The 26,089-nt window shown below is 35.6% G+C and overlaps 1 protein-coding gene across 1 annotated transcript in view; it reads right to left on the bottom strand.

Moving 5' to 3' along the window:
- Positions 1–26,089, bottom strand: part of DNAJC15 (DnaJ heat shock protein family (Hsp40) member C15) — an 87,017-nt gene that overhangs the window by 45,474 nt on the left and 15,454 nt on the right. The window contains exons 2-4 of the mRNA XM_026493326.4: positions 14,471–14,522; positions 11,558–11,631; positions 3,254–3,330 (exon numbers count right to left, since the gene is read on the bottom strand). Coding sequence (XP_026349111.1) covers positions 3,254–3,330; positions 11,558–11,631; positions 14,471–14,522 — 203 coding nt within the window. The remainder of the gene's footprint in view (positions 1–3,253; positions 3,331–11,557; positions 11,632–14,470; positions 14,523–26,089) is intronic.

The raw sequence follows: 26,089 nt of genomic DNA, 5'->3' as shown, positions 1-26,089 counted from the left end.
TCCTGCGTCTCAGGCTGATTCCGTGGATGTTCAGGCTGGTCTGGTACCTATCCAGCTCGACTCAGGGGACCGGCTGAAAAAGGGGTCCCCTACTCCTCCGCCATCTTAACTCCCATATTATTATTTTTTTTTAATTCCAGTATGTTTAGTTTCCTGTAGTAAACTTACATTATCATTCTCTTTTGTGGTACTCTGTAGCACTGCTTTCCTTTATTAGTTATGTTTTCTAGTTGTTCTATAGATGTTTGACATGTCTCCTTAGGAAGATACTAAAGAGCAGAAGATATGATTTGTATCTTAAAATAGTATCTAGTATTGAATAACGCAATATGTGCTTAATGCATTTTATACAGCCCTCCAAAAGAAAATGGCTATAAAAAGGTAAATTCCTTCAAAGAATAATGGCTCTATATTAGTAAATACTAACACGATAAGGGATTATTCTACTATAGAAAATTTTAAAGTAGAAAAAGAGGAGCTTTAAAAAACATTTCATAAAGCAAATCAAATGTAGACCACTACATAGTGAAGATGTAAGTTCAGTAAAATCCAAATTTGCATTCTATGTGTTTTTGGAGGGAGCTTGTATGGTAGGTTGCATTTTATTCTGGATATTAAACTTTAATTTAGCACACAAGACAAAACCTGAATATTATCCTTGATAATTATACCTGATAGATTATCCTTGGTAATCACTTACATTGCCTATAAAAAACAGTACACATGGTTTTGTACATAAAGTCCATAAAGCATTATGTACAATGAGGTCTGCCATCCACCGAACTAGATAGACTGGAGGAAGTAAGAAATGCAAGGAGAGTTTATATGTACAAGTATGCCATTCAAACCATTCTGCCCTTAAGATAATAATTATCAGACTCTTCATGGTGAACTTTGGGGATGAGGGAAGTATTCTTGTGTGCCTGCAGAGTTTATTCCCTTTTCCTTATTGCTATATTAAGTCTCTAGGAACTTAGTACATTTAATAAATTTATTTGTTCTAAAGATTAAACAAAATGGGAGAATCCTAGTTCTTAAACATAGTATAAAAACTAAATAAAGAGCAATGTATCTCCAGTACAGACAATTTCACCAAAAAATTGAAATTATAACTTTAAATATCACATTTCCTAGATCAAGGAATACACACTGTGTTCCCTGGAATGCACTTGACTGGGAGGTGGGGTGCATGCAACTGAGTGCTTTTCTCTAATCCTCTGGCAACTGGAGCAGTTTTGGTTTCATTGTTTTTACTATTGGTCTTTTGAATAACATTTAGCTTAACACAGTTCCACAGAAGTTTTCAGAAAGTATGAAAATCACACATGTGCATCATTTCAGAAAGTAACAGGTATAATAATAGTTTATCTGGGCAGCTCAGTAAAATATTTTAGGCTTCATGAAATATGTAAGAATGTACAGAATCATCTAGTAGCACATAGAATATTTTTTAATAGGTCATCAACAGAGTCAGCTCCATTTTGCCTTTACCTACTTGTTATATAGTCTAAATAGTTTAGATTCATAGATCACAGAGAATGGAGCCATGGTAATGTATTCACAACTTAAAGAATCTTCTCAAAATCAACACTACCTGATTGAAAGAAAAGGCTAGAGGAAAGCAAATAAGGCTTACCTTTCTATTTAACATGTTAAGGGCAAATATTTAGCTTCCGCATTTGTGATACAGATGGGAAGAAAGAGGAGTCAACATTTATTTAGCACCTGTTATTTGGTAGGTACTTCTATAAAAAGGTATCCTCCTAGTGTTTTCTATTATTTCAACAAGGCTAAATAGTATTAATTCTACTCAAAACTGAGGAAACTGAAGGGCAGAAGAGCTAAAAATAATTTGACCAGGCTCGTACAATGCAGTGATTCACTGACAGAACCAGGATAAGGATCTGTTTTGCTCAGCTGGTATTTGTTGAGTAGTTACTAAGTGCCATGTTTATATTAAGAATTATCTATGTAATAGTCTTCACAAAAATCCTACGCAATAGAAAGTGATATTATCTGTACTTTATAAATGACATTGAGGTCACATTGCTAGTAAATGGTAAAACCAGTATTCATACTCAGACTCACCTGTTATTAGAGGATATAATCTTAATCAGCAAATTATCCTTGTGAAATTTTCTACAGCTTCTAGTTCAACAGGATAAACCTTTATAACCATAAATCTTAAGTTCTAATTATCTGTCTCAACAACAGGAGTACCTTGGATGATGTTAACTGATAATCTCAAAAACCTTTGTGTTCAATTTTAAAGTAAGTTTCATATTCACATTTCAAGACTATAAATAGGATAGTATGGGGGCCCAATAAAAGTTCAAGAAAAATAATAATGCCATCCTGAATAATATTAAAGCAAATAATAATCAGCAATATAGCCAACCTCCTAATTTGGTTCCCCTACCTAAAACCTATTTTCAGTGAGATATTTCATCTCTTATTTAATAAAGTACCAAGCTGAACTGAGCTATTTCCCTTGCTCTCCACCGCTCTGTTTTCTTGCTAAGTCAAAAGAAATAATTAAATATTTTGGCCTTAAAAATCTGCTTATCTACAAGACATTTAGAAGAATATCAACATCGGGCTTTATGATCTATTTTGCTTGTACTGATTAAATCATCAGAAGATCTGTTGTAGATGACATACTGTAACCAACCCCACAAAAACCTGAGTGAGTTCTAAAGGAACATAAGGTAAACAAATGAATATAGTGACTAGCAAATCTATAGCAGGGGATATTACTTAACACTAAAAGTTAAGAAAATATCACAGCGCAATCACACAAAACATTAACTTTCTCCTACGCTGTCCAAAGTCACACAATAAATAGATACTAAGGTGAAATAATTAGAATAAAATATGCTAGATGTCAAATTATGGAAATAGAAAAGAACTGTGAAACAGATCTCATATTATAACAGAAAAATGATAGATATCAAATTATAAAACTAAATTCAGAAAGAATTCAGTGTCACAAAGAGATATTTTGATAATTGCTGTGAAACTAGTATTCAGAGTTCCTTGTTAAGGAATAAAGACACATCACATCATGCCTGATATTTTTAGGGGCAGTAGGATATTCTCTTAGATTTGAGGTTTTAAAATGTAAAAATTTTGTATTTTCTCCTCTGCTTCCTATTCATAATTTAAAATACAAGGATAACTTTACTGTAACATTTTCTCCTTTTTTCAAAAGAAGCTTGGCCACAGAACAATAATACTTACGCAGCACACCTACCTTATACCCAAAATAAGACTAGCTTCTCGCCTACTCATTTTCTGTTCAAATCCTCCTTTATAGTAGGATGAAAGGCTCTGTACAGGAAAGAAAGAACATGAAATAATTAGTTCCATGAATGAGGTAGCATGACCTCAATCCCATCATAGCTGCAGTAAGAGTAACGCATTTTATCAGAAGTCAACTCGAAACTGTGGAGGGGGGAGCACTAAACAATGATCCTTCACAAGAAACTATAACCAAGATGAACTTAAAAAACATTGACAATTTTTTTCACTTTCAAATACATTAATTTTTCTACATTAAGATATAACAGAATAAAAGAAATCAGTAGAAGCAAAAGGCTTGAACTTTTCCTAGGCTCTGGAGCAATTTTCTCATTGGACAACCTTGATAAGTCACTAATGTTGATATGACACACATCTTTTTACCTCCTGGAAAAAAGAGAAGGAAGAGGAGGAACTGACACGGTGAGGAGGACATCAGGATAGCAGACAGGCAGGCCAAGAGACACGAGAAAATGACGGCAAGGTCACTGAAAGGTGGCTGGAAAGGCATAAGCAAGGAAGAGCGTAATATTAGAGAGGCAAATGGGCCAGGTTGGCGGGGAAAGGCTATAAGTAACAGAAATAATTTAGGATTCTACTCTCAGAGCATTGGAGTAATGTCGTTTGACTTTATTTTGAAAGGATTACTCTAAATGCCATGTGGAAAATAGAAAGGTGCAAAAGGGAAGCAGGAGACCAGTTAAGAGGACACAAAAATAGGGGCACCTGGGTGGCTCAGTCGTTAAACATCTGCCTTCAGCTCAGGGAGTGATCCCAGAATCCTGGGATTGAGCCCCGCATCGAGCCCTGCATCAGGCTCCCTGCTCTACTGGGAACCTGATTCTTCCTCTCCCACTCCCCCTGCCTATGTTCCCTCTCTCGCTGGCTGTCTCTCTATTAAATAAATACATAAAATCTTTAAAAAAAAAAAAAAAAAAGAGGACATAACAATAATCCAGACAAGAGATGATGGTGGTATGGGCCAAAGTGGTAATAGCAGAGCTAGTTTAAAAGTGAACAATGCTAGATATATTCTGAAAGCAACCCTAACATTTTCTTGGTAGATTAAATAAGGGATATGAGAAAGAGAAGGATTAAAGATGACGTAGTAATCACCATTATACACTGCACAGCTTCCCCTTCAGAAGTGAAGGACTTACACTTTGGATGCTGGGGCTGTTGCTGGCAGACAGCAGTCAGCTGTGAGACTCTTAGGAATTGCCTTGGCTGAAGAAAGCCAAGTTAGGTCCCCTTCCCAGAGCTCTGTTTAATGACTGGTTGATATGGGGGTATAAACATTGTAGTTCTCTAGAGCTCAGTCCTTAGCCTTCATATCTATAATTCACTTATCAGGTGATATCATTTAGTCTCATGGCTCCTTGCCCCAATCTGGGACAACCACAATGAGCCATCCAAGCTTCAGAGCTTGGCATGGGGTTGGCTGAGGCCTTTGTTACGACTGTACTGCAGCCTAAACTGTCGCTTTGTCCTTCCTTCTCTTCCCTTCTGGAGCTGTCCATCCTAAGAGCATTCCCTAATGAACTACCGTTGCAGGATTTCTATTCCTTTAGTGCCCGCGGTTCTTGGTCATGCTGCTTTGAAGAATGAAGAAGCAGACCAGAAGAAGAGTGGTGGGCAGCAAGGCAAAGTTTATTGAGCGACAGTACAAAGCTCCCAGAGAGGGAGGGGACCCAAGAGGGTTACTGTTTTGACATTTAAATCTAGGGGTTCTTATGAGTTCTTTTGTGGATCTATCTCAAGCATCCTGAGTGGGGGGCCCCCTGTGGACTGGCTGCTAAGGCGTGCCAATCAGGGCTTTGATCACACAACCATCTAACTATTGGTTATTATTCACATGCTGGTGGTCTTTTTGGGCTAAATGGAGATATCCAAAGCTAAATGGAGAAGTCTGACTTGGAGGTAACATTTGGGAGTCATGAGTATATAAACAGTATGTAAAGCCATGAGACTGGGTGAGATCACCCAAGGAGTGAGAGAAGTCCAAAGACTGAGCCCTACAGACTGCAAGTTTGAGGGGCAGAGAAATGGAGATGAATCAGTAAGCAGACTGAGGAGGCCCAGCAGTGAGGCAGAAGGAAAAGCAGACACCAAAAGTAAGGAAGGGAAAACAGTTTCGAACACTTCTTATAGGCTAGGTCAGATGTGAGCTGAGACGGACTGCTGCATTTATCAAAGAGGTCAAAGTCTTTGACAAGAGCTGCAGGGATTGGGAGTGAGAGTCTGACTAGAGTGGGTTTAAGAGAGAACAGGAGGGAAGGAATGGGAGACAGCAAGTACAGACAATGCTTTAGGAGTTCTTCACAGAGAAACAGGATGCATGAACTCAACTTTTAGAAGGACAAAAACACAACAATGATTGTACTGCACATGTTTTTAAAACATGAACCCCTATTTTTGTAAGGAAAAATAAGTAAGTGTATGTTTACATAAAACAACATCGGGAAGTATATACACTAAAATGTTATTTTTGGTTGGTGACATCATGAATAATTTTTTTCTTCCTTATGTTTATTTTTACTTTCTAAATTTTCAACAATGAACATAAGCTACTTGTACAATTTTTAAAAAAGGAGAACTAAATAAAAGACCAAGGAAATTATTAGAATTTAAAAAATGAGTCAGATCTGGTCATTTATATAAGCTGTTGTCTTTGAAGAGCTTGTTATAAATTTCTACTTGGTAATAATGCCCTGGCAATTAATTCATTTAACAAGCACTTCAGCACCTAGTACATGCCAGGAACATTTCAAATGCGACAGGTCAAGTTTTGTCCTTCATCACACAGATACTAATCTACCAATGTACCAGTGTTGTGAGGAATATGATTTACTATTTCAAGCTGCAAGTAATTTACAATCTAGAAAGAAAACTAAAAACAATATACCCTTCTCCAAGTTGTGAGGGAAGGAAGAAAATCAAATTATTTAAGCACACGTAGTAACCTGGACAAATTATACATGTGCACACGTACACAGAGCAGAACATATAAAGGACTAGGGGATTTAACAGAGGAATAAGAGCTGGTTTTAAGTTTTCTCTCAGCAGACTAAAATTTTTACTAGATGCATACCTTTCTCCCTGACATTTCTATAAGTATTTATTTACCTTAGGGAGCTCCAAAATTAAAACATAATAAACATGATAAATTGATGTTTCATGAAGTGTCACTCCCACTAATCACAAAGCTCATTAACCCCAATGGCAGATATTGTATCTGAGCAATTTTTTACTTTTAGTTTTGCCCAGGTGGAAAAGGAGACCCAGAACTTAAAATCTAGCATTTGGATGAGGCTCACACCCTAAATCACTGACCTGCTTATGAGTAAGCGAATCCGCGCGTATCGGTAAGGAACAACTATAGGACAACTCTATCAAACAGAGTGGGTAGTTCAACTTTGTTTGTTTGTTTACACTTTTCTAACAGAATTTCTAAGAACAGAAACAGTATGATTCCACTACTTTTATGCTGCTGTCTATTTGAAATATACCCTGAACCTTACAAATTATTATTTTGTATTATTCTATTCATAAAGTATATATATAAACAACATACCTCAAAATCATTTTCCACCTAAAATTGGCATTAAATGCCATATATCACTAAAGGAAATATGAAATGAACCAAGTTAAACAAAATCTTCATTAGAAAATTTACTCAGCCAAGAGCCTGAAATACAAAAGCCCTCCAGACAACCAAAGAAGAACTGTATCATTCCATAATCTTAAGAGAAGAAATACATTTACCATAAACTATAAATTCCTATTATTTACAACACTCTATTTCATTTAGAGAGCATCAGAGGGATGAGTTTAATTTGTGCTGTTTCCATGAATTTCACTTAACCATAAGACAAGGGAAGTCCAAATTTTAAAAACTATTCAAATAAAAGGACATTTTCACAACAGAAAAATAAAAGCCTTAAAAGAGGATGAATGACTTGGGTTTTTTCCAAAGGAAAAAAATTAGGGGTAAACATTAGTTGAGTTAATAACATATTGATATATTAAAAATCAAGCAAAAAAGTACTGGTTCAAAACAGAAGATTGCATAAAAAAGGTCTTTTGCTTTCTAAAGTGCCTTTGAAATGAGAAGAGAGATGTTTTTAAAAGGAAAAGTCCATTACAGGCCTAGAAAATAAGAGATGATACAAGTAACAAACCCAAAACTGTAAAGAAACACTGAAAGGCTGCACATGTAGAAAAATCACTGCAGCCTCAAACACCACAGGAAAGAAGAAAACCCTTCTCAGGAAATTAAGAAGAAAACCCTACCTTTAGAGTCAACAAATATAATAAAACATCAGGATAATTAATTAAACTGGAACAGCAGAGATGACCATTCCTAACTCTAGTAATACAGAGCATAATAAGGGCCTACCGCCTGTCATTTTGCCCTCAGGCTAAGAAAGACAACTGCATGCCTGGGATGAATGTTCTTGTAGGGGGTAGGTCCCAAGAGAAGCAAAGGAGAGTACTAGCATATCACATTTCAGAACCCAGAAGGCTGGGGAAGGACACAGTTATGCCAAGGAATAAAATATACATAGTACTCAATCTCTCCTCAACCTCTCTCTGGAGGTCCAAGACTGCCTCTGGGCTCCTTGCTTTGGAAGACATGCTGTTGATATAACCCATCTATGTATTCACAGCCTACTATCAACCCTCTCATTCAATTAAATTATTGAAGTAAGTCTGCTAAACTGCCAAGGAAGGTGACTTATATTAATCAACTTAGTTCTCACAAACATAAACCAATAACCAAAGATTATCAGACATTTGAACAAATCCATTATTACGGGGGAAAAGCAGAACAAAGATGAACAAGGAACAACTCGTCTTTGGAGGAAGGAGATAAATCAGGAAGCAGAAGAGGATTTGACAAAATTTGAATTAGTATCTGATATCCTATCATAAAAGCATAAGTTGCTATGAAAAGGAAACAAAATTTCCAGATATTAAAATAATACTGATGTAAAAAATTTAGCGGATAGACTAAATAACAGAATGGCCACTGCTAAAAACCAACCTGGTGATGTGGAAAATAAGCTGTGGAAATACTGCGGGATGGAAAACAAAAAGATAAGAAGATGGAAAATAAGAAAGAAAAATAAGAAAGAAAATGTTCAGAGACATAAAGGATAGACTTAGAGGTACAATGTGTCTCTGATAAGAGTTCCAGGAACAGAGAAAAAAGACAATGGAAGGAAAAAATAATTAAAAAACAGTATAAGAGAATCTTCTAAAATAAAAGGCAATTTTCACTTGTCTAAGAATACCTGTGAAATTTCAGAACATCAATAATAAAGAGAAAATCCCCAAAACTTCCAGAGTTAAAAAGAAACAAAAATCACCAAAAAACTAAAAGCCTAAAACACAAACAACAGAAGAAAACCAAAACAGGCTGCTTACAAAGGAGTATGAATAAGAACATCAGAAATTCTGGCTAAGAGTCTGAGTGTACCAGAAACTGTGGCTAAGAATATGCAGGAAAGCATGTATGTGGGCACTGAGGTTCATTTCAGTCTGAGCAGAGACTTTCTTTTTTTTTTAAGTCATCTCTACCCCCAATGTGGGGCTCGAACTCATGACCCCAAGATCCAACGTTGCAGCAGGCTCCACTGACGGAGCCAGCCAGGAGCCCCGAGCAGAGACTTCTGTACTCCTCTCACACTGGCTCCACCAGATTCCAAAGAGCCAGCAGCTAACTGATGAGTAACAGTGAGAGCAAAAGAAACAAACTATTAGCAGAGAAGAACCTAAGACATTTACCAACCATGCATTTCATATGAAAAATTACTCTAGGCAGTATTTCAGAAAAATGGAGGGAAAAAAGGGATGACAAAACAAAGATGAGATTGAAGAACAAGATGATGTTAAAGCACAGAGAAAGCAAACTCCAAGGAAAAATTTAAAAGAACCCATAGGAACCTGAAACTTGCAGGCTTTCTTTTGAGTCACAGAGATTTTGTGGAACACGGTTACAATTCCCATTTTTTAGCAACTCTACTTGGTTTCATAATGAATCATATTTACAACACCAGAACACTGTAAATGTCGTGTTTTGTGAAGTTTGACACTTTGGAATCATTAGTGCCAAGTCTCCCTAAACTTATTAATATTTAAAGAATTGTTGAAGACACTCTTATCTTCACAGAGGTATGATGATGATGGTGGTGACGATGATGATGATAAAGATGTTCTAAGAAATATTTTCACTACAAATTGCAGGAGTAGTACTGTCGGGGGGGGGGGGGAAGGAGCCAGATTTACATAAAAGTGTTCCTTACCTCAGGCCCACAAAGGAGAAGGAAAGAGGGATACATCATTTCTCTCTCCTTAAGAAATGCAGGAACCAAGTTCAGTATACCTGTGACAATCTCTTAAGTTATTCTACCTTATCCGTGAGCCTCCACAGAGCAGTGAAAATTTTCTCATTTTCTTGCTCTCTCTTCCTTTACAATGTTAAATAATGTAGTTCTACAAACTTGTGAGTCTTTAATTTACAATATAAATATATCTACTGAAAATCACCTTAACAGAAAAGAAATAATTTCTGAAATTTTCTCCATGCGTTATTTATAAACATATGGAAAGACATAAATAACAATCCATTAAAGAACTACGCTATTTCCCCTCCTATATTTCAAGCCACCATTATCTATTACCTGCACTATCTCAATACCCTCTTAACTGGATGGATAGCTTTTACTGTGGCTCATTCTTGTCTACACTCCGTGCAGCGGGCAGAGTGATCATCTAAAATGCAAACACACTGGCCCCATGCTCAAAACCTCCCAAAGCTTTCCATTATAAGGAAAGTAAAATTTGCAGTTTTTATCTATAGTCTATTGGGCTTTAAATGATCTAGGCCCTACTCTACCACTATTCGCTTTGCATCCTCTTCTGGAGTTATTCTCGCTGCAAAGCTCATTTCCACCTCAGGACCTTTGCAGTGTTCTTACCGCCTGGAAAGCTCTTTCTTCAGACATTCACCTGGCTTTCTCCCTCATCTTCTCAGAGAGGCCTTCCCTGACCCACCTAATATAGATTCCTCTCTGTTGTTATTCTTCAACCTCTTACACTGATTCAGTTTTCTTAAAAGCAGTTAACACTTTTACATATTATGTATTTTACTTATTTACTCGTTAATTGCCTGTGTCAACTAAAATGTATGCTCCTAAGGGCAATATCTTTGTATGGTCCCTGACCACAGCCCACTCCCCACAACAATGTCTGGCATGTAGTAGGAGTTTATGAATATTTACTGAATGAATGCTAAATACCTATTAATACTGCAGCCAAATAAAATATAAATAGGAAAACAGAAGGAAAAAAAAAACCCAAAAACATGTTCCCTCTAATCACAGACATACATTTATAGGTCTGCAAAATCACTTGCAGTTCTTTTGAACCTGAATTTAATTATTTGTCAATATGTCATCCTTTGACAGCGTGGCCATTGTTCATGACTAACTAAGCCTCACAAGCCTGTAATGCCTTTGCTAAAACAAGCCATTCATTCTCAAATTGCTGCAAGCCAAGGTGATCTATCCCGTATCTGCTTCTATTTCCCTTCTATTTTCGAAGGCAATGTTTGTGCTGTAATGCTTCAGTGAGTTTTCTTTGCATTGTGTCCAGTTACAAACCAGTTCACTACACTGTAGCTTTTTAGATACCTACTATCATTCATTCTTCACTTACATTCAGCTCAGCAGAGTAACTACAATGTCTGTAGATGAATGTATAAGCGCTACAGGATTTCAGGATTGCACTCTTATAATTTTATGTTTGAGATGACCAGGTGGTATAATACAAGGGGACTAGTACAAAATTTTAGGATGAAATAAAATCTTGGGTAAGCTCCATCAGGGTAGGGACCATGTCTGTTTTGTTCATCAACTATACCCAGCTTCTACCACAGGGGTAGTATAGAAAAGCACTACAAGAATAAATTAATATTAATTAAACAAGGAAGATAAATTACCTCAAAGTTGGTGTGATACTAATATAAAGAATATAATGATTAGATGTCGAAGCAGGAATGAGGTTAGAAATAAAAATAATGTGGCCAAGAAACTAAAACAAATCAATAAATTAAACAAACTGTCCAAGGATATAATGAAAAAAGTAAACTACAAATGTTGGAAAATCCAAGACATTTTCTGAATTACTATCAAAGACGGCATATAAACAAAAATCAAAATGAGCCTTCTAACTAAAGCCATTTTTAACTCACAGGAGTGGAAATCTTCTTTGCTGTTTCTGTGATTACTTGTTCTAGAGGTTTCCAAATCTGAAATGCATAGCGACCTAAACAATAACAGGAACAAAAGCAAATATATTTTCTATAATCAAATACAATACCCACAAGGTACTAACCACAGTATTTGCTGACAGCTTCTTCTATATACATTATTTCAACAACGATTTCAAACTTTACCAGAAATCCTATTTTTTCAAATTTCTCATTTATTAAATAGAGGAAGCATTTCATATTAACATCATTAAAGTAGTTACTAAATTTATCAAGTACTAATTCATGATTATAAAATTAGAAATTGTCAACGTTTATGTATCTTACATTTATACAATATGCTAGGTAACAAAAAAATAATATCCTAGTACTCTTTCCACCACAAATTATAGATAAAGTCCTCTCATGTATGTATATTCACACATCTGATTATCTGTACTGGTTTTCTCAGTGATAATCACTTTGAAATATATAGAAAACAAAAACTACTTATGATCTGTACAACATAGGAATAATTTTAATGGAGTTACCTCTAAAGTAAAAAAGCAGTTATGTAAGAAATATTCACCAAAGATGTTTACTGTCAATTTCTCACTAAGGATGACTATTCTCCTAAAAACATATTTTATTTTGGTGCTTTCTTTTCTTAGGTATCCTATTAATTAAAACTTCTCTGAATCTTCAATAGCAAAACAGATTCCAAATTGTTTCGAGGGTATAGAACAAGAATAAAATATTACCTGGCTAATTTAAGTTTGGTACCCTAACCAGCATATGTATCTACTAATAGTAGTGTCTTTCTTTCCAAAAATCTTGCTAGAAAACCCATTATGACACTCTGGACTTTACTCAATTTCCAGCCATAACCTTCGTTGCAAATCAAAATTTCCACTGGGGAAGTTCAATTACATACATCTTTTAGAAAAAGTAACTGTCTAAACATACTGTTACTCCTGTGCAAACAACATGTGAAAGTGAAAAATAGGATGCTAGAGATGGAAAATGGGAAGCAGTCAATCCACGTAGAAGATAAAATAAATCTTGATATCAAGGAAAGCATTAAATAAAGTGAAATTAAATAAATTAAATAAGTGAAATTAAATAAGTGAAAGCCTAACTCATCTAAATCTCTTATCCTAGAGATGTGAACTTCCATCTGATTCTACGATAGTACAAAGTATAGCTTTTAAATTACCTCAAAATTCCTTTAAAAGCACATACATCAGGCAGTCTCAATGAAAACATCAGGTAAAGCCTTCAACAAGTGACATCTGAAGGTTTACTTGAGTCATAAACCAGAAGACCTAGTTCCAGCAAGTTTAAGTATACTTTTCCCTAAATTCTATTATTCAGTTATATTTGGCTCTGAAAGAGATCTGCCTGCTATTTAATATTCTAGTTAGTAGTAAGAACTTGGCAACAGTGTGATATATACACAATACACATGCCAATTCTTCTCATTTTAGAAAGAAAAACCTGGCAAAAGTATAGTGTCTTTAATTTCAAATAAAAATCTTAATTTGAATTTTAAAATAACTATGCCAATAATAGTTAATACTATAACAGTTAACACTAAAATTGTTTCATGTTTATGGGTGAATTTGTCAGAATTCCTTTTTGGACATGATCTCCTTATGAAACCTCACTATAGTTATAATGCCAAGACACAAGACGCTGACGGCACAAAGACCAAGAGAATCTGAACCACTGATCTTCTTGATTTTAAAGTGTTTATTGTTAAGATGCTTTAAAAGAGAGTTGTGTGAAATTAAGTACCATAGAAAACAAAACAAAATTTTTTGTCTCATTTTTCTACTGGATCTTACTAACTTCACATAACCACAAAAGAATGTAGCTTCACTTAAAAAGAAGATCCAAGAGGGGCGCCTGGGTGGCACAGCGGTTGAGCGTCTGCCTTCGGCTCAGGGCGTGATCCCGGCATTATGGGATCGAGCCCCACATCAGGCTCCTCTGCTATGAGCTTGCTTCTTCCTCTCCCACTCCCCCTGCTTGTGTTCCCTCTCTCGCTGGCTGTCTCTATCTCTGTCGAATAAATAAATAAAATCTTAAAAAAAAAAAAAAAAGAAGATCCAAGAAACAAAATCAAATCCATGGAACTTGAAATACAAATTCTAAAACAAAAAATGTAAATCTTTATCAACAAGGAGATGCTCTCAGATTAACATATGATTAGGAAATAGCTACGCAATTTAAAACTATAAATTAGTGACTGGAAGACATAGCAATTTTGCTTTAAATTTTTGTAACAATTCTTTGGTGATTTGGGCAGTAAAAGAAATTCTTCTGGGTTTATCAAAGAAATTATACCAATGCGTTAAAAATGAAGTAACTAACACATTACAGGGGACAACTATGCTCACCAGAAAAAGCGAGAGCTCAGGAAATGTATAATCTAATCCTGCAAGAAAAAAAATCAACATGGGGGAATAAAGGAACCCCTCATCACTTACACTGCTTCATATTAAAGAATTTTTTTTAAGTATACTATAGCTCAAAGTAAAAAAATGCCAGGAAAGTCAACTATTATTGGGGCTAGTTTTCCTAGCTTCTACATTGTTAATTTTCTTCACCACACAGTTTATCTAGTTTTTGCTACATTGACTAATGTTCAGTGACTATAAATGGACGCAAAAATGAGAATGTATGTCTTAAAACCCAAACGTCAGAATACGGAGGGTCCCCTCGTGACTCACTACAGAAACTTTCTTTTTTTTTTTTTTTTATTAATAATGATTTTTTATTATATTATGTTAGTCACCATACAGTACATCCCCGGTTTTCGATGTAAGGCTCGATGATTCATTAGTACTACAGAAACTTTCTGAAAACATATCTTCTGCAACATTTATTGATAAGTATCTTTTTTTCTCTTACCTGCAAATGCAAGAGCTGCAACGCCCAGTCCTACAGCTATCAAACTTCTTGCCTATGAAGGAAAAAATGATTATTACTTACAGTCTTACACATGAGCTTTTTTTAAGTAAACCATTTTAAATAATGAAAATAATTATGTTAAATATATTTTCCTTAAGCTCTGCTGTGAAGAACAGCACTGTCTATGGGATTCTACCTATTGTGTATTATATCAGCTAATTTTCAGTAAACTAAAATTATTCTAGATTTCATTTAATTTCCATATATTTGAATTCATTCTACCCAAGAGCTTGTATGTTACCTATTGCTAAAATATTTTCTGTAGATTTTTCTTTTTTTAAGATTTTTATTTATTTTATTTTTATTTTTATTTTTTTTTTATTTATTTATTTGGGTGGGGAGGGAACAGAGGGAAAGGGACAAGCAAACTCCACACTGAGCGCGGGTCCCACCATGGGACCCAGTCCCATGACCCCAAGATCATGACGTGAGCTGAAACCAAAAGTCGGATACTCAACTGACTGAGCCACCCAGGTGCCCCTGTAAATTATTCTTAATAGTGGGTTAAATATACTTATCTTCTACAAAGATAAAAAGCACATATTTCCTTTATATTGACAATGCTCAATGGTATTTGCTGTATTTAAAAATTTGATAAAACATTAGATCTATGTTTAGTAAAGAAGTCAAACTGCCAAAAATTAGTAAAAATAATGAATAACTTAAAAGTTAGTTAATTTCTACCTTTCTAGACCAATGTAAAAATTTTTAAATAAGAGCCAAGAATTCAGAATCTAAAATTATGAGCTCATTCTGATAAAAATCTATTTTAAATTGGTTATATACTCCATATTATTCTATGCTTTTCTCCTTTACCATCTCAGAAAAATATTTAAGTCACAAAAGAAAAGGTTTATGTAGCAGAGATCAATGGTTCCCCCCAACATCCCTTTCTTCTCCTCAATCAGGAGTTCCTATTTTTAGCCAGACATATTTCCAAGCCTCCCTTAGACTATGGCTATGTTAACTAAATGTTGGCTTTTAAGATAATAAGCAGGGTGGTGGTATGTGCAATTTCTGAGAAGTCCTTTGTGGACGGGGAAAATGTCCTTCTCCTTTTCCACTCCTGCTTGCTGGAAATGTAGACATTCTGCCTGGAGTAGCCATCTTGGATAAAGAAGGAAAAACAATGGGATGAAAGGAGACTGTGTCCTAGATGATCATGGAGCTGCCATAGCACCCCAGACTGCGTTTATTTATATGAGATAAAAACAGAATTCTATCTTTATAAGCCACTATTATTTTCAGGTACTGGCAACCAAATCAAATTTTGATGGATATAGAATTAAGGAGAGAAACCACAGAAATGTTTTTGTCTCATTAGTGGTGAGAGAGGTAAATCTACAACATCTAGGAAAGATCAAAAAAAAATCTAGAATAATCTCAGTAGAGAACAGAATGGATTCATTTCACATTGGTGCAGAAGTAGTAAGATGGAGGCTGAGACTACAGGGATGATAAAACCAAAAAACCCTACAGACATCAGTCTACAAGTTCTGTAAGGGAATACAAGTCTTAGGAAATCAAAGCCCCAAATCTTCAAGGGAAGACTCATTATTCATGAGAAACACCAGGAAACAAAGAGCAGCTGTATGAGGTGCCTTAACTTTAATATGCAGTAGCTCTCTCTTAGAAATCTAGAGCTCTTCATAGACAAGATGAAGTTTATCTACAGTTCTCAGTTCCAGTTCTAAGATATACTTTTTCACCAGGCAGTAACACTGGCACACTTTAGGAAAGGAAGATTCTTCCCCTGGCACAGGAGAGGAAGCCTAGAGCTAGCTATCCAGAGAGGCAAAATAGTTTCCAAAGTTCCTTTCAGGTTGTCTTGACAGGGTGTCCTGAACAAAAGGGAAGTGAGAACTGATTTAAAAGAAGATATTCTGTTGAGGTATATTTTTGCCATTTTCTAGAGCTTCCCTGAGGCTATATAGTTTGAAATTTCCAGTCTTATTTTCCACTGGTTCACTTAATAAACCTCAGTCCAAACAAACTACTCAACTGTTTCATGTGTGAATTTATCTTCTTTCCTTATAACCTTGTTTATTCTTTCAACTGACCAGAAATATTTATCTTTGCCTACCCAGACATGACTTGTTCTTAACACTTCAGCCTAAATCTGCCACAGAATGGGAGAAGTCATTTGCAACACACAACAGACAATGAGCACATACCCAAAGACATACATAGATAGAATTCCTCCACATCAATAATAAGAAGAGGGACAATCCAATAGAAAAATGGGCAAAAGGTCAGGGGCTTCACGGAAAAAAATCTAAATGGTTAATACACATAAAAAGTACTCAACTAAAAGAGTAACTAGGATATACTAACGACAACAGCAACAAAATGGTACAGAAATATTAATACCAGCATATAAAGATCTCTAGGCTTTGTGGAACTTGTTCTGTCCATTGAGGCATCCCAAGCACCAAGCAACAGTATCTGTACTTGCTAGGGTTATTGTGAGGATTAAATATAATAATGTATGTAAAGGACTTAACATAGTTGCTTGGCACGTAGTAAACAGTCAGTAAATGTGAACTGCTTTTAATATTATCAATAAAAATAACTATTATTGAATATAAGTGGTATAACAGAAGTATGAATGGTGTTCTGTAAACCCTGAAATTTGTTTAAAGGAAGATTCATAAAAGTAATTTTTGAGGTAGGCCCTAGAAAATGAATATTTAAAAAATATAAAGTTTTGAAAAGTTGAGTTATTCTAATTTCATATTTTTATAGATTAATGATTAGTGTCATTTTAACTACTTCAACTACTCAAAATACAAATAGCTGCCTCTACAATTCCAAAGAGATTTTAATTTAAAGGTATTTATATCAGAAATATTGAAGCATTAGGCATTTGGTCATTTTTCACTTTAATACATAAACCTAAACTGTGCTTAAAAATAAAAATTCAATTTAACAAATAAGTATTAAGCACTCTGATTATTCTCCATTTGTCCCTCCAGATTCATTCTTCACCCTTCTGATTTGCTCTGTACTTCTGCCTTCCCTTATCTCTAAAGACCACATTATCCAAGTCCTCACTTGCCCTCTAGTTTCTGGGTGGGTTTCGCCAAGGAGAGGAAGTGTCAAAAAGAACAACAAGCATAGGTTGCAAAGAGCAGGCAAGGACTCCAGACACTTCTGCCTGTTACAACTTGGTATCAAAGTTGCCAAGGAAAACACTGTAAAGTCAAGCACTGGATAATGCTTTACTTACATTTAAGAAGATAAAGATCAGTTCCAGTTGTACGCATCAGTCCTTTATGGCTAGTGGGTGTTCCCAGCAGCTAGCTGACTAACGGAAATGGGCCTACAAGCACCCACCCCTCTGGTGATGCAATAGAAGGACCTTCCCCCTCTCCACCCCATACTGTCCCTGGAGTCTGAAATACTGAAATATCTGAGGGCATATGTGAGAGCTACTGACTCTGCTTAAGCAGAACAAAGAAACACTCAATAAGCCTGAAACCAGGAAGATAACGCCACAAAGGTGGTAAACCCAGCACAGGTTACGTGAGCTCCTCATCTCTTGGTAGGGAAGTATTCTGAGCCCAAGGCCCACTTTTATGTGGCCAAGTGGGATTGAAATCCTGTGCATAAGAGTCAGTCCTTCCCAACAGAAAGCATCAGCAGAAAAGCAAAAGGTGGAAGGAGATAGAAGTAATAGTACAATTTACTCCCTGCTATGTTTCCTCTTTGATCACAGCTCCTGTTAAAGGGCTCCTCTTCCATGCCTACAACGCTCATTGGGTTCTGGAACATAATTCCCATCCTCTTGCCCCTTTCCCTGGGTGGATAAGTTTCCAACCATCGCCAGGCCCTGGGTGATTCATCATTCATTTCTGGTTACCTTAAAGCATGCCCACCTCTGCTAATAATCCCTTCATTAAACTATCTTCAAAAAACCCACCCATTTCTACCAGACCCTCACTAATACAAACATTACATACACCAGTCACTATACTAAGCACAAGGCAAAGGCCTGGACACTTTACATGGTGGGCCTCCAATGTTTACATTAATCTCCCAAAGATCTTTATTTTTATCCTTATTATAACATTTATTACACTAATTTATAGTTAAATGTGTTGTGTCTCCTTTAGCTTTTCTAGATATTAAGTGTCTTTCAAAAATCTAATGAAATCTATAGATCATCCCAGAAAACCACAAATATATATACATGACAAAATTTTTATATAGTTTGAAAGGAACCAACGGTTTCTCTGAAGCCATTCAGTTTACAAGGCCCAACATGAGAATCTCTGTAAAATATATATATATATAAATAAAGAAGTTCATTAAAGTAAAAAAGGGTGTATCAGTTACCTTTGAGCTCCTAGAGCACATCAGAAACCTGCCATACATATTTCATTTTTCATTCATTTAACAAGAAAAATATTAATATAACAAAATAATAATACAAGAAAAATAACATTGATGCCAGAGTTAAGCTCTATTTCTAAAGACTAACTTTACAGAAAGATAAACATGAAAGGCCTTGCAACCTTTAAAAATAACAACAAAACCAAACTCAAATTAGGTAGATCACTGGAGCAAATAAAAATATTCAATATATAACCAAAAACTGTGCAATCAAATCTTATTTATCCACAGTGAATGGACAAAGTATAGCACAGCTCATCAAAAACTCATTTTCCTTATTGCAATTAAAATTCGTTATTGGAAGGAGTTATATCTGATTTATCTCCTTAATACTACTTGTAATTAATTTGATATTAAAATAATTTATACTTTTAAAGCATAGACAATTGATAACAAACAAAAATTTATTATTTGGACGTTGAACTCAACTTGAGATTTTTTAAAAATACCATGTATCTTACACAGATTTTGTACTCTGAAATAAGAACAAAGGTCTTTCTCATAAAGTTTTCAATAGAAATACTAAAACTGTTAAGATATAAGCAATTAAGTTAAAACTTTAACCTTAACTGGTCCAGAATAAGAATATGATCAATTTCCCAGAAAAACATATTTATCTACTATCTAACAGTTTTCCATTTACTAAAAATTCATTGGTATTTTTTTTTCAGACACAAATCGAGAGAGCTTTAAAACAACAATAAATTCCCCCAGCCCTCCACATATGTGAATGACCCCAAAGGGGAAAAGAAACTATCTAATTGCAAATATAGAAAACAGGAAGTACAAGAGAGCAAATCTGAAATCTCAGCAAGTAGCTCACACAGAACTCTTAACCACACTTTTATTTGGCTTTAATTTTTAAAAGTAAAATAACATCTAAAACGTACTGGGGCTTTTAAATTGCCCATGGTTCATTTGGCATAACTGTAAATATCAGAGAATTCCATCAACATCTTCTCTAATTTACCACTGTTGAAAAAAACTTCACATATGCTTTATTACTATGCTATTTCACATTTACTTAAACTTCAGTATTATATCCTCAGGCTAACATGATCTAATTTATTTCTTTTATATACACAACATCATATCTGATCCAGTGTCAAGCACATGGTATACTTCAATTTTTATTTTGTATGTTTTTTAAACAATGATTCTTTAAAACTAAACTGCCAGTAACAGAACGACAAAAACAATACTGAAAAGACAATTTAAAAGCAAAATGGTGAATCAGGCATAGTGTTAGTACCAAAAGGAAAGTCATTTTCTAACAATGAGGCAATAACCAGGTTAAATGTCTAAAATTGCTCATGCGACTGGATTAGCACAATGGTACATCTGTGATTTTACAGAAACTAGAGAAATGTTATTTCTTTGACTTAGGAAAACTACAGTATGTGCTGAAAATAAAAGTAATCAGGCAGTGGTATTTAAAAAGAAAGATGTGTATATACCCATACTCTGGCCTAGCTAAAACTGCCATAGGTATCATAAACACACAGGAAAGAGAAGACGGTAAATGTGGATGCCATACTAGGATTTTTGTTGTTGTTTTTAAAAATATCCACAAAGCTGCCTTGGGCAAGTTTTAGTTTTGAATCATTTTCTTTGAAGACTCACACGTATATGGGTTTGGAAAGTAGCTAGCATTATCTAGGCTTGCAGAAGATCTAAATAAATTCTTAGACACATTTTTCTTTTCTATACAAAATTAGGCTAGCACATACTTAAAGAAGATGATCTATAAAAATATGCACATAAAAGAACGACAAATACCATATGATTTTACTCCTATGAGGAATTTAAGAAACAAAACAAATGAACTTGGGGGAAAAAAAGACAGAGGCAAACCAAGAAACAGACTAACTACAGAGAACAAAGTGATGATTACTGGAAGGGTGGGAGTGGGGGGATAGGTGAAACAGGTGATGGGGATTAAGGAGGACACTTGTGATGAGCACCTGGTCTTGTAAAAGTGCTGAATCACTATATTCTACACCTGAAAGTAATATTACACTATATGTTAACGAACTGGAATTAATTGGTTATAATAAAAACTTGGGGAAAAATGTGCACATAAGAACTAAATCAGTTACACATCAGTTAGAAATTCTACCAACTAATTCTTTTACAACTAGTCCAGACTGTGTTTGGAAATAGTGGCCTATATAAGGAAAACAGAAAACATTCTATTTGCCCCAAATTTGGAAATTCAGTTTTTAACAATTTTATTATGGTCACCATGAAAAACAAAGACAATATGTATACACATAACAAATTTATGTGATATTGGCCAATGGTATTTAATGCTTAAAAATCATGACTTTAGATTTTATCTGTGAAAAATGCCAAAAAACATAGTTTTCATCGTTACCTTTGACCATACATAAAGCATGAATATTTTAGATGTTAAAATGTCCAGGCATATGCATAATAGCACTGGAGAAACCTATGAATGATAAAATCTCAATGAAATCATTGACTCATTTCAAGATGATTGGGGAGTTACCACAGAGATTTCTTTTCTTAAACTAAGTCTGGCTGAAGAAAAGTCTTATGTCCACACTAAATGGGTTTTGATGTCTGCTGGCCTTTAAATCTGCTCAATATCATCATCCTCCTCATCCCTAATTCACACCATTCCCCATTCCTCTTTGCCTTTAGTATTCTAAATTTGTACTTTTTTTTTAAATAAGACTTCCTGGTTTTCATCCATGTGGCAAGCATGAACTCCCTCAATCTTCCACCCTGATTATCCATACTTTTCACCCCTGAATGTATGGATAATCGACCCCGTGGCCTTCAAAGTTAATCAGGCTCAAAATCCAAATCAACATTTACTGGGTCTGTTACCCGAAGCTGATTTGTCTGGGCCCATTTCTTCATCTATAAAATGGAAATGTGAATAGCTATATCATAGGATGCTCAAAATGATTTATGAGACAAGGTGATGAAAAATGACCAGCACACTGTGTAAATATGGCAGATCTCTGCTAGTTCTTCTTTCCTCCCACATCTGTACTCTTACTCCTTGCTATTCCTCTCTGCTCAGTCCTCCTGGAAAATTCCTACTTATTCCTCAGCAAACAGCTTCAAGGTCATCTTCCAGTGAAGCTTTCCCCATCCATCTCCTCACCCAAGCAAACCTCTTTAGTGCCCCCACAGTATTTAACAGATCTATTATAATTCATGGTACATAATTTAATAATGGTTTTACCTATTCCAAACTCCTAAAATGTGAACTTTCTGGAAGTAGGGACTATTTATCTCTTTGGATTTCCAAAATCTAACAAAGCACCCAGTACATAGTAGGTTTTCAGAAATTTGTACAATGAGATGAAAATGACTTTAAAGAAGCTTCCCCACTATCCAGATGGCTTTTGGAGTTTGTATGATTTGTGTACTGTATTGTGTGTCTGCTAGTGAATGGAATTATATTTGAAATGGGAAAATATAATGGATAGTGGTCGTCAAATTTAACTAAGACACTAACATATAACCATGTCTCTAAACATCCTAAACCAGGTAAATATACCCAAAAGTCTCACAGATGACCAAGAAAAATGAAATAAAGAGCCGTGTGTCAGGTAAATTTCATTACAAAAATGAAAATAATCCACAGGTCCATGTAGGAAAACATGAAGAAAAGATTGAATTACTATGAGAAGAAAAATAAAGAAACTTCCAATAAAAGAGTTAGGTATTTTCCAAGTAGCTATTTGGAGGCTATCTCTCATCTTTGACTGGTTGACTGATTTTAATAAATACTCAGTGAGCGCCTACTATATTATATGCCAGTCACAAATCTAAGTTCTGATGATTTATCAGACAAAATCCTTATCCTCCTGAAGCTACATTTTAGCACAAGAAACAGACATTAAACAATATAAATCAGGAAAATATACAATAGAAAGTGTTACATGCTGTGGTGAATATTAAGCAGATAAAGAAGAGAGCGTCAAATTTAGATAGAGTAAGCAGAGAAAGCTTCACTGAAAAGGTGACTTTTGGGGGTAAAAAAAAAACAAACAAAAAACGAATAAAGTGGAGAAGCCATGCCAATGTCTAAGGAAAGATCACTGGGCAGGCAGAAAAAGTACGAAGGCCCCAAGACAAGGGTGTGCCTGGTGTGTTTAAGGAATACCCAGAAGGCCAGTGTGCACAGAGCAGAAAGTGGGAAAGTGGGAAAGGAATATGGAATGAGGTCAGAAGGTAACACAGGGACAGATCACGTCAGGCCTTATGGGTCAACATAAGGACTTCGACTTTTTTTTTTTTTTTTTTTTTAGATTTTATTTTATTTATTTGACAGAGAGAGAGACAGCCAGCAAGAGGGGGAACACAGGCAGGGGGAGTGGGAGAGGAAGAAGCAGGCTCCCAGCAGAGCAGGGAGCCTGATGCTGGGCTCGATCCCAGGACCCTGGGATCATGCCCTGAGCCGAAGGCAGACGCTTAACGACTGAGCCACCCAGGCGCCCCAGGACTTCAACTTTGAGTGATATGAGACATGATTGTTTTGAAAAGAAGTCTAACATTATCTTATTTAGAATTCTAAAATGATCACCAGATGTCATGTTAAGAATAGACATGTCAAAGCCGAAGGCATGGAGATGACTTAGGAGTCTATTAAAAAAATCCAAGAAATAATAGCTTGGACCAAAGGAATTAGTGATGAAGATGGGGAAAAGTAGTCAGCTTCTGGATACATTCTGAAGATAAAGGCGTTAAGATTTGTTAAGAGAATGGAAGTGAAGTATGAGAGAAATGGAAGAAACAGTGCCCACTGACAGATGAATGGATAAAGAAGATGTATGTATATATACAATGGGATATTATTCACCCATTAAAAAAGAAGCAAATTCTGGCATTTGTGACAACATGGATGAACCTGGAGCACATTATGCAAAGTGAAATAACCCAAACACAGCAAGACACAGCAAGCAAATTCCACACATTTATGTGAAGCTGAACTCACTGAAGCAGAGAGAATGGTGGTTGCTAAGGGCTGGGGGTAAAAGAAATGGGGTGATGTTGGTCAAACTTTCAGTTATAAGATGAATAGGTTTTACATTTGCATTTGCTAAGAGTAGGTCTTAAGTGTTCTCACCACACAGGTGTACACACACACACACACAATGTGAAGTGATGTGTTAATTAGCTTGATTGTGGTAATCCTTTCACTATGTATATGTATATCAAATCACATTGTATACCTTAAATATATACAATTTTAATTGTCAATTATAACTCAATAAAGCTGGGGTATAAAAAGGGATGTCAAAGTTATTGCCTTAAACAACTGGAAGAATGGAGTTGCCTTTTGCTAAGAGAAAAATCTGTGAGAGGACTGGGGTCAGAAGAAAGGGGAAATGAACCACGAGAGACTATGGACTCAGGGAAACAAACTGAGGGTTTTAGAGGGGAGGTGGGGGGATGGGCTAGCCCAGTGATGGGTATTAAGGGCACGTATTGCATGGAACACTGGGTGTTACACGCAAACAATGAATCATGGAACGCTACATCAAAAACTAATGATGCCCTGTATGGTGACTAACATATCATAATAAAAAAAAGAAGAAGAAGAAAGGGAGGTCATCAGCTCTCTTCTGGACTTGTTTTTCTAAAAACATGCCATGATGAAAACGATAAAGCCCAAGCAAAGCAGTATGTAAATTTGTTAACACCTAGGAAGAAAAAAGGTCTCATCTAAGAATGGAAAAGAAGAATGAGCAGGTTGTCTCAAAAAACATTCTTTCTTTGTTATCTTGCAGTGACTCAATTCTCAAGGGTTAATCACAAGCAAATCTCTTTCTGCTGAACTCAGTGTTTTATGCTGCCTTATTATTTGGTTCAATTTCTACAAAGAAAGCTCTTTGAATTTAAACAACGTAAATGGAAAAGAAAAAAGAGAGGAAACAAGAAAGACTGTTGGCAAATCAGCAAAATTTGGGAAAGAAAGGTACTGCACATTCAGACCAAAAGAAAGAGGGGAAGAGAATTTATATTCGAGAAAAAAATGTCAGACATGACAAAATGACAGTAGGAAGATAATTTTTACAATTATCCTTCCCTAAAATCTTCAAGCTGGCATGAATTTCACAGATTTTCCTATCTAAATTGGACCAATCCACATTAATCTACCTGGCCTTTACCATCCATTGCCAAAAACAAATACATTAGAAACTCTCTCAAAACACTAATTCCCCTGAAAACCTTAAGTAAAAAGGAAAGGCAAAGCTAACTACATCTGTATTTGCTCCACTTTAAAGTCACTTGATTTATTCTGAACTGCAGGCAAGCATTAATTTCTACAACAAGACTAAAGAGTAAATAAAAGGGCAAAACAAAAACAAAGCAAAACAATAAAAACCAAAAGCGAAACATAATAGAAAACAAAACTCTTAAGCTTGGCCCAATTTATTATTTCTCTACCTTCTAATATAATTAACAAAAATTCCCCAAACTCAAATCCTTGCTATACATAATGATTTCTCTTTTTTTTTAATTTTTTCATTTGAGAGAGAAAGAGTACAAGTAGGGGGAAGGTGGGAGAAACAGACTCCCCACCAAACGGAGAGCCCAATGCAGGGCTCAATCCTAGGACCCTGGGACCATGAGGGGAGCTGAAGGCAGATGCTTAACCCACGCAGGCCCCTGACATAATGATTTCTTAAGAATAATCTTTTAAGTACTGTTTTGCATTTCTTCAGTGACCCACTGATGTAAACCCTGTCTCTACTTTCTCCTAATAAAATAAGCAGCTTTCTTTACACAGTAAACGTGGATGGTCAAAGTCCTGGCCCCTTGTCAACCTAGCCCTCGATGCCTCAGAGAGCACAAAGAGCTCCTGGGCTCATCATAGGTTTGTCAAATCAGGCTGTATATTTGGTTGCAAGTCCTTAAACCCAAAGATACTGTGACAGTTCATTTTCTATGTCCATTTGGTTAGGTCAGTCAATGAAACACTGATCAAGGTGTTGCTGTGTGGATTATTTCGTACATGTTGTTAGTGTCTACTATCAGCTGCTTTTAAAGGAGTTTATCTTTGATAATATCATGGGCCTCATACAATCAGTTCAAAGGCCCTAGAACAAAACTGAGGTTTTCCCTGAGGAAGTAGAAATTCAACCTCAAGAATAAGCTACTGTCTAGAAGTTTCCA

Source organism: Ursus arctos, unplaced genomic scaffold (assembly GCF_023065955.2).
Source record: "Ursus arctos isolate Adak ecotype North America unplaced genomic scaffold, UrsArc2.0 scaffold_10, whole genome shotgun sequence".
Lineage (NCBI taxonomy): Eukaryota > Metazoa > Chordata > Mammalia > Carnivora > Ursidae > Ursus > Ursus arctos.
The sequence above is the reverse complement of the archived record's forward strand: the minus strand, read 5'-3'. Positions and strand labels throughout refer to the sequence as shown.